At 38.5% G+C, this 10,608-nt stretch overlaps 1 protein-coding gene across 1 annotated transcript in view; it reads right to left on the reverse strand.

Moving 5' to 3' along the window:
* The window catches only part of LOC127446785 (cholecystokinin receptor-like), a 42,160-nt gene extending 33,943 nt beyond the window's left edge, over positions 1–8,217 (reverse strand). The window contains exon 1 of the mRNA XM_051707994.1: positions 8,070–8,217. Coding sequence (XP_051563954.1) covers positions 8,070–8,217 — 148 coding nt within the window. The remainder of the gene's footprint in view (positions 1–8,069) is intronic.
* Positions 8,218–10,608: the final 2,391 nt, after the last annotated feature.

Raw genomic sequence — 10,608 nt, forward strand, 5'->3', positions numbered from 1 at the left:
GAGGGCGGGGAAACTGAGGAATCGAGGCTGGGCAGTAAAAGGTGCCCCCCACGATTTCGTCAGCTCCTCGTGCACTTCCGGGAAGAAAGGCACTGGAGCGGGGCGTGGCTGCTTTGAGCGGCGCCGCGAGCCCAGGAACCAATCATCAAGCCACAAGGGTTCAGGGGAGAGCGGAGGGTTCCACTCTAGCCCGACGCTCGCTGCCGCCCGGGAAAGCATGTCCATCATCTCTGCATCAGCCTGTGACTGGGCAATCGTCCCCGAGGTGGGGAGCCCAGCTGAGGCTTCTGCATCCGACTGGACAAGCCCGCTCTCCGATGCTGCGCTCGAGAGCTCATCATCTTCATGGGCTCTGAACAAGAGGCCAGACTCGCCATGAGACGAGCCGGCGGACTCATCCGGAAGCCCGACTGGGGCAGACGAGCGTGCTGGGGAATGGGAGGTCTGCGGGGGGATACCCGGTGGAGGCGATTCTTACGAAAGCAAGCTGCGACCGCAATGTTGCCATGGTCATGTTCTCGCAGTGAGAACATGAACCATCCACGAACGCTGCCTCCGTGTGGGTCGCGCCCAGACACGAAAGACAGCGATCATGACCATCCGAAGTTGAGAGATAACGAGCGCAACCAGGAATAACACATAATCGGAAAGGCATCTTTAAAAAGACGCGTCTTTAAAAAGACATTCCGTGTGTGCCGCTCTTTTAGAGAAATATACTCTTTTAGAGAATTAAACTCTTTCAGAAAATATACTCTCTTTTTTCTGCCGAAGCGCCCAGGTGCGTTCTCTGCAGTGCACCAGTGCAGAGGAGGGAGAAGCCGCTGAAATGTGCCGTCAGATCCTGCAGAGGTGAATGAACAGTAGAAATTCAGCTCAATGAGCATGACCGTTCGGCTCCGAAGAGAAAATCTGAATGAGCGGTTGCATACCAGCTCCTTTTATACCTGTATGTCCGGGGTAATGGCATGCAAATACCACTCGTCAATTTTCATTGGCCTTTTATCAAAGACCAGAGGTGTCTCGGGGTCCCAAGGGTGACCCCTAGTGTCACTGCATCGACACAACGTCGAGTGAGTGACAGATAGGTAACCATTGATATTTTGAGTTATCTGAACTTATTTTATTAAGATCATGGAACTTACGATTCTACTTGAATTGTTAAGTTGGTAAAACTAATTTGCCTGAAGTTGAGTAAACTCAAAAATGCTTTGCAACTGGTTGCTTAATTTTTTTAAGTTTACTCAACTTTTTATTTTTTACAGTGAATACACTGCTCATCTAGAGCCCTTTTTTTCCCAAATTGCCGGTACAGCTATGGAAATTGGCACCAGTTGTCAAACGACCAAACAAACAGGCTGAAGCAAAGTAGAAGCAAAGAAATAAAAATCAGAAATGCACACTGGTGAATGTGAAAACAACTCAGTTGGGGGGAAGAGTAAAAGATTTAGGGAGAAAGAGACAACAAATTTGATCACTGAGAACAAAACACTTGTTCCTCCTCCTCTTGTCAATTGAAATGTTACAAACGGACTTGTCTAATAGAATCCAATTACTCTTTCCTCTGTGCGGTTCTTCCAGTGGATGAATATTTCACCATGCAATTTTGGCATCTATGACAGCTGTTTGTTTTAGGATGATATCTCATCACGTCCTTTCTTGCACAGCTGTCAACATTCACAAGTCACGTTGCAATTCAAAACCATCATAACCAAGACACCCTGCAATGTAAACTGACATATAACTCAGCTGCACTGGACTGAAAATCAAACATTTGAGTGTAGGTTATTGATTATCTCTTTAGTAAATGGTACTCATATGTACCATGTTGGTCATGTTGGATCTCCCAGGGGTGTGTACACGGTGATGTCTACCACGCAAAACGTTATCCAAAATGTGCTCTTAGATATACAGATCGTTAAATCTGATGGATAATGTTTAAATGCGGACTGAATATTTGTCCCAATTCCAGGGATTAACTAAAGTTCATGTCATTAAATGCCTTGGCTCGGTGTCCCGTAAACAAAACACAGCTAGGATTTCTCACTATCCTTAGTTGATTTTCCATTTCCAATGCCTCTAGATCCACACATGCAGCTTCTGTTTCAGCTGTTAAATGTCCCCTTTCCAAAATTCAGCCATATTCTATTTCATCAATGCCTTTGGCCACATTATCAATTCATGAGTTCATTGAACTGGCTTAAGAATACAGTTCGTAATGGATGAAAATTCACTCACATTCCAACCAAAGAAGGAATGCATAAATAAATTACAATCAAGATGAATCAAGATATCATGAAAATTAGTTGCATGAATTATAAATCTGAGACCAAATGTGAGCTCATAAATAATTTATATTTGTGTAAATTGTGTTTTCTCACATATAGGCACAGCATTTTACACACTCTGAATCATTGTTCAAACTGTGAGTTATGATTAGCGGCAGCACTATCAAAGAAATTAGGAATTCTGAGATGGATGTATGTCCTAATCATGGATTTTGGGAGAAAGCTTGTGTTTCAAAGAAAACCGGAGGTTAAAAATCCTTTCGGATTTCAATCAATATTTAACATGCAGAGAAGTAATCCATTCTGTTTCTTGTAAACCTTTCATAATCGATCTCCATAGACTGGGCAAGTGCTTGTGATTAATTGAAATAATGAACTGTGTGCTAATTACAATCACCAGGATAAAGCATGCAACAAACATCTGGAAAAAACATTTGCCAGTTGCTTGTTTTCTGTTAGCCATGTATTTTGGTGAATGTTGTTGTAGAGATCCACTTAAGGCTATGTGTATTTAATGAATAATGTAGTGGAGGGTTCTGGAATGGTTTAACTAGTTTAGAGAGTGCAGACTGAACTGTAGGAATTAAGAAAGTGCAGTTACCAGCTTTTGCTTAACACATGAAGACAATAATACAAAGTCTGAGAATGCTTTAATATGGATGAGGGCCAAAATTACAGTGGTCGCTAAGGAGTCGTTCACACGAGATGTGTTCTTGCATTCAAAAACAGCTAGACTGAGCACAACCGAATGGAACAGTTGAACTTTTTTTTACACACTGTAAAAACACAGAGCTCATGGTGTGAGATGCTAAAAAACAGCAAGCCGTGTCACAACGGTCAGAAATGTTTGATTAGCGCAAATTTATAGACAAACAATTAAAAAATAGCACAGATGGATGCACGTCCTTTGAGAACGGCCCTAACAGCACATGGAGTTAGTACGGATACTGTTCTCACGGCCACTGACACTTTTGGCTATGTTCAGAATAGCATACTACGATACTATTCATGCATTATATTGTATGAATACTGTAATACAGTACACAAATAGTATAATATTGTATACATGTGAATGCAATTGACGTGTGTGATGAGTAAAACAGAAGTAAATACAACTGCGTTTTTTTGTTTGTGTCTTTGTTTAGTTTTTTACTCTTTCGGTTCATTATTTGATCAGACAGCCAAAGGCAGTTTTATTTATTTATTCGTTCTTTAACTTTAAATAGACAAATAACAACTTTATTTCCAACATCATAACTGGATGCCAACATGATGAGGTCATGTGACAACAATGCAGTATGGTACTTTTCAAAATGTTATTCTTGGAATAATGTCTACTGTTTCACTTTCAATTCTTAAAGAATTGAATGAGGTATACAGTTTATAATGCTCAGTATTAAGTATTCAAATAGTAAAACAGTGTTTCATTTATAACATAGCCGTCTCACTATACTCTCATCTATGTATCACAGTTAAACAGATAGTTCACCCAAAAATGAAAATTCTGTCATCATTTATGTCATTCACCCTCATGTTGTTCTAAACCTATATGATTTTCTCTCTTTCTTGGAACACAAAAAGAGATGTTTAGCAGAATGTCCAAGCTACTTTTTGACATACTGTACAAGCTGTGACCCATTCACTTTTACTCTATGGAAAATAAAAGCTTGAACATTCTGCAAAAAAAAATAACTCATTTTGAGCTCCACAGAGAATAGAAAGTAATTTGGGTTTTGAAAGACATAAGGGTGATGACAGAATGGGTGAACTTTTCATTTAATATTACTCTATTAAAATCCCTCTTATCCCTCTATACTGCAGTGCTCAGTTTAGAGTCATCAAGCTGTATCCTTAAAGAAATTCATGGTTCCAGCAAACAGATGACCTCTCAATTTGCTCCTCTCCCTCTGGATCATGCAAACCTCACCATCAATGTGTTGCATAAATAAGTGTAAACTGTTGTTTTGAACAGCTGAAATCATCATTGTTTTGGCACGTTGCTCCTGTTTTTACCAGAACACTCATTAAAAAGCCTCAAAAGTTTTCTATGAGCAAAACACAACAAACAGAACAGAATTCACCCCCACATGAAATCTGCCGCAATAAGACTACGATGAGTTAGGGAGCTTCGCAGGTGTTGGTGACCATAAACCTGTCCGAAGATGAGATTGCATCTGTGTGTAGAGCAGAAGTCAGCTGTTTTGATGAAAATTTGATGACCCCAAACAAGTTCAGCTGTCTCAGGTGAAGTTCTTATCCATGGCAACTAACGACGAAGTGCACTACGATTACACTACAATGCCAAAAGTATGAAGACACACCTTTCTAAATAACAGGTTTGACCAGGCCTCTTAATTCTAGTGAAGACAAATCTCAGTGCTATGACATACAAGAGAATTGTTTGCTTTGTGGCAAGAGTTTGGAGAGGGCCCAGTTTATTTCCAGCATGACAATGCACCTGTGCACAAAGCAAGGTCCATAAAGAAATTATTTGTTGAGTCTTATGTGGAAGAAGTTGACTGGCCTGCACAAAGCCAAGACCTGAAACACAATGAACATCTTTGGGATGAATTGGAATGCCGACTGCAAGCCAGGCCCCATCGCTCAACATAAATGCTCAACAGACCCGTTTGGGCATGGTGTTTGATGTCCACATACTTTGGCCATATAGTGTATAAAACATTTAGAAAGTGTTCTGAAGTTCTTATGAAAAAGCATCCGGAATAACAGAAATATTAAACTTTGCTTTTCCAATTACTTCTAAGTGGCATTGGTGTGAGATTTTCACAGTCTCTTTCTGTAGAAAAAGTCTTAAAAAAGGGAAACTATTGCATTGTGTACACAACATTTTCTGTCGTCAATTATAATAATTGTGGTCTAAAATTACTGGGTAGGAAATGTTCTTGCATTATGTATTTTACATGAAAGCCAAAAGCACTGGTAATGTCATAATTTGGATTCTGATCACATTCTGCTGTGCTGAAGGTTACCAAACAGCACATTTGTCAATTAAGACCATTATTGTAATAATGCGGTTCAGGCACACAATATATTGCAATAATACAATTACAATGTCCTGCCCTTTTTTTTTTTTTTTAAGGTGAAGTGTGTAATTTCTGTGCCTCTATCAGAATCCAGTGGAAATAATGATTGCTTTGAAACAGGTTTCTCGAACACTCCACCCCTATCTGTCATTGGCTGGTCAAACAGAACTCACATTATTGGTTGAGTTAATGTTGTTATGTTGATGCTGAAACAAACAGAACAATGTTTTGAAAGCACCACAGAGCCACAGTGTTTACACTTTTCTGGAAAAACAACCTACAAATGGCTTACTTATAGTTGTCTCACTCTCTTCATATTACTGTAAGCTGAGATAGGAGAAAGTATTTCAACATAGAAAAAAAATTGCACACTTCAGCTTTAAGTACAGTTAAGTGTAAAAGACATACAGAGGCTGACAGAGAGAGGTAATTTCTTCTGCTTTGCTGATTGCTGATACACTATATGGAGTTATAACTCATCCAAGAGATATGAATGATGAGAGACGACAGGCAGTGAAGTGTAAGACAGGCTGTGAAACAGTAAATTATCTCATAATTGATTCCTAAATATGTACATTTGTGCCAATCATCGTCACATCAAGAACGCTCAAGGAAGTTTATTAATTGTTCATAAAATGTTGCTATATTAAGCAAAAGCATGACATTCTGCTTATCACTGTGTCCTTTTAAATTATCATGAAATGGAGAGCTCGGCTTCATCGCTGGACTAATCTAAATGTTAAAAGGGCACATGACTGCTGACCTCACAATGAGTGGACTCAATGTGGCTCTTTCATAGCATTGTTTCATACCAAGTGAAATACTCTCTTTTCAATTTAGGGTTAGGGTGTCCTTCACTAGTTCATTTTAATGGTCCTGCAGTGTGACAAATTATTTTTAAAGCAAATATTCCATGTAGTCTCTAATTAATAGAGTTCATAAAAGCTGCATACATGATAATTATAAAATAATTAGCAAAATGCTGATTAAACAGTTTTAGTTGGAGTATAGCATGAGAAATACATTACACACCATAGGACATGTAAACTTTGCAAATGTATTTCATGTGAACTACCCAAATGCACACAGATAGCTAGCTGGTACATGGTGCTTTGCTGCGGTATCTCATTTACTAATATATTCTAATAAAATTAAATGTGAGGTGTGGAAATTAATCTGTGATTCACTGATAAGTCTGAGAATAGCCATCTCAGAAAGTCATTACAGTACACTGCAGATTCTCATTATATAGAGTGACACATATTCAAAACAAAATTGGTGATTGAAGCATCTAAATCATCCTGGAAGTGTGGTTGTGATTGTGAATGTGCACGCCATGCAAAAAAAAAGTCTGAATCTGTGTATTTGAAGAGCATTGTTGATGGAGCACTGTGTGATGGCGATAATGACAGAAGAGTGTTTGATGATCAGGGTCCATGCTGGACGCAAGAACAGAGAGCCCAAAAGGCTGATGATGGAGGAAATGGATGGGAAAAATATGTGTGTTGGAGAACATTCTCTGATTAGGCTCTTCAGTGCCCTAAATTTAGGCTGCACCCAGAGCTATGCTGAACACTTCCACCAAGCCACCCAGCAAGACACAGAAACAGGGGAAATAGCTTGTTTTTATTGTACAAGTGAATATGTTCTTACCTTAAGGAGCTATTTCTTCAATTACAAGCAATTTCCGTTGGTGTAACCCACAAGTCAGAGTCATTCAGTCTAATTAAATAACCTTTTTTCTTGAGTAAAACCAGTTCATTTTGATATTTGAATTAGCCATGTAGCACATTTTACATGTTAACAAATCTACTTGTTTTTGATATTGACTTTTTAGTCACATTATTATTAGTAGTAGTAGTAGTAGTAGTAGTAGTAGTAGTATTTTAAGCTATGCCATAATGTCTAGTGCAATTTGTCTAAAAGGGCTGTAAAAAAAAAAAAATAATGATCTAATTCTATATTTATATACAGTATAGAAATTTAGCTCACAACAGCATTGCCTTTGAGCCACTGTGGTTATGGCTTAAAATGTTGCATGTGGCTGCTGGAGCCCGTCATGTAATGTCGGTCCCTGATCTAATGAACAGCCCAATGCAATAGAAATTAAAATGTGTTTTGTATTAGAAACATTTATCACGTGCATGCTCCAAATAAAGTAGCTAATTTTAGTGCGAATATCGATTTTCCGCTCTTTAATTCTTTTCTTTATAGCGTATTTGAATGTTTTATTTTATTTTATTTTTGTATACTGTAAAAAAAAAAAAAAAAAAAAAATCACTGATGTTTTAAATAAATCTGTGCTATATAATCATTACGTTTGTGCAAGAAAAACAATCACTGCGCATCATAAATCAGCACCTCCCGACAGAATGGCCAGAGGATGAACATCATGTAATGTAACGAGCGCTCGCGCGGTCTTAATTATTTACACACTTTGATTGTGATTTTAAAAGTTCCTGAGGAGAAACCTCAGGCTTAATTTAGACTTGTGAAATTTATTTTATTTTATTACGTCGGTTTTCCACAAAAATGCGCTTTATTTGATCCTCTTGACGCGTCACGCGCTACATAAGTGTCAAAATCACCAACCTCTCCGTTAACAAATCAACACCTGAGGTGATGGTGGAAGAGGTGAATTTACAGTGGCAAGTTGTCCTTTCCTCTACCAAAATGTTTGACGAGTGTTTTCAGATTCAACTAATTTTCAAGCATTTTGTTTTGTGAGAGAGAACCTCACCTTTGGGTCGCGGAGGTTCCTTCTTGGGCATCAGAAGCGCATCTCCGCAGGTGCCGTTGGGAACCTCCAGACTCTCGTTTGCGGTCGCGTTCTGAAGCTGGAGACATGCCCAAATCCCAGATGTTTCATTAAACGTTTGTAAATCCATTGCGCATCTAGCCACAACAATTTTAGATTAGAAGTTCCGCGCAAACATAAAAAGTAATACAAGCAAAATAGTAGTGCTTTATGTTGAAATAAAATGTCAATAACAAAACAAAAAACTAATGATTAACAGGGAGAAATTGGATGAATCGATCCGCCAAGCTCTTATTGAAAGACATCGTTTTAGTCGTAGTTCAGTTGTTCGGTCGCAGTGTGTAGAAGGCACAGTTGCTCTGTGAGAAAATGTGATGAAGCGAATGACACTGTCTGCGTGCGCCTCTACACTTGGACTGAGGGTTTTTTGACAGCAGGGCTGGGAATTTGGGAGTGAGTCGGTGGGTTTCAAGGATTTGCGCATCGTGGAAAGGAGGAGGTCTGAAGGGAAAGAGTGGAGGAGACTGAGGGTAAAGAGATTGAAAAGTTATGAATGACACAACAGTTGTACTGAAGCAGCAATGCCATCTTGTGGACCGGGGCATTCAATGAAATAGGTCGCCTTCCTTTTAAAAGGGCAATTACATATATGGCTTTCAGACTTAATAAATTGTACTGTCACTACTGTGCCATCTCAACCTAAACTAATAAATATTTCAATATAAAGGGGACATGGGTTAGTTGTCACACTTTTTACTCCAGTGAGTAATTTCGCAGGGTAGCCTTATTTTTTTAAATGACATACACTCACTGAGCACTTTATTAGGAACGCTATGGTCCTAATAATGTGCCTGACGTGGTCTTCTGCTGTTGTAGCCTATCCGCCTCAAGGTTCGACTTGTTGCGCATTCTGAGATGCTATTCTGCTCACTACAATTGTACAGAGTGGTTATCTGAGTTACCGTAGCATTTCTGTCATCTCGAAACAGTCTGGCCATTCTCCGTTGATCTCTCTCATCAACAAGGTGTTTCTGTCCACTTAACTGCCGCTCACTGGATGTTTTTTGTTTTTGGCAAAAATTCTAAGTAAATTCTAGAGACTGTTGAGCGTGAAAATCCCAGGAGATCAGCAGTTACAGAAATACTCAAAACAGCCCATCTGGCACCAACAATCATGCCACGAAAGTTTTTTTCCCCATTCTGATGGATGATGTGAACATTAACTGAAGCTCCTGACCCTGTATATGCATGATTGTATGCACTGCTGCCACACAATGGGATAATTAGATAATTGCATGAATAAGTAGGTGTACAGGTGTTCCTGATGAAGTGCTCAGTGTGTGTATTTTGAAATGTAGACTACATAAACTTTAAACCTAATAGTTACTGACATATAGCCATTGTGACAACTACAGATTCAGAATGAAAGGATGCCTCTCATGATCAGCTGCCTGATTTTAAAGTTACAGTTAGACTACATTAAACACATAATAATGTCAATGGCATTAGATAAATCTTTGCGTATGCTAGAGTCTAACAGTGCAATTATGATGAGTTCATGATGCAATACATGTATTACATTATAAACATCTGTATTACATCCGATAAACATTACAAAATAAAAGTGTCATCTCCCATGAAAATCCTTTAATTTATTTCTATCTATTTTGTCAAGCACTTTCTCTGTCCATATTTTTGTAAAGATTGTAGGTCCAAATGAAGTGCTTGAGTAGATGGGTTGAGGGTGGCTGCATTGGGCCTCATGTGGAAAGAGTAATGGTCTTGCTTGTGGTCGACAAAAAGATATAACACAAGGAAACGGCTCGAGTTACATGACATGCTCTTTTGCACTCTCATGCAAAAAATAATGCAACCCAAATTGTGAGACTACGCACATAAATAAGTGCGGTCTCCTCATTTGACTCTAGCACACCGTACGTTAGGTTGAATGAGTTTTCTAATACTCAAAACACCATTAAGGTAAGTGGGTATGAATTTCCAGAAGACTGATCAGCAAAAGAGTGCCATGTTCCCAGTTATTCACTCAAGCATCTGCTTTTTGTAGAAATAAACAGAGAGTAACAGACATTGTGTCTCCCATTTCCCATAGGGGTTTAATCAAGTCATTATAAGTATTGTTTTCCATTCTAGTCTTTCTGTGATCATAGAAAGTTATGGCATTACATCAAACCTTTATGGATATTTTAGCCCTATCAATTAATTTTATAATTACAGACAACTGAGAAAAAAAAAAAAACAGTTTCTAAAAATGCTCTTTAAACTTTAAAAAAAAAAAAAACAAAAACAAAAAAAAATTATTCTAGATGTATGCTGTGCAATATTATGTAATCATATTTTGACATTGAAGACTTAAAAAAAAAAGAGCCACCCAGCTGTCGCAAATGGCATATTGCAGTGCTTAGAGTGAATGCACTCTGTTGCGGCCATTAAAGTCAATAGAATAAATTAGACTGTTAAATAGTCTTAGACTAGATCATTAATTCAGTCATAATTTGAAGTT

The sequence above is a fragment of the Myxocyprinus asiaticus genome, chromosome 10 (genome assembly GCF_019703515.2).
Source record: "Myxocyprinus asiaticus isolate MX2 ecotype Aquarium Trade chromosome 10, UBuf_Myxa_2, whole genome shotgun sequence".
Taxonomy (NCBI): domain Eukaryota; kingdom Metazoa; phylum Chordata; class Actinopteri; order Cypriniformes; family Catostomidae; genus Myxocyprinus; species Myxocyprinus asiaticus.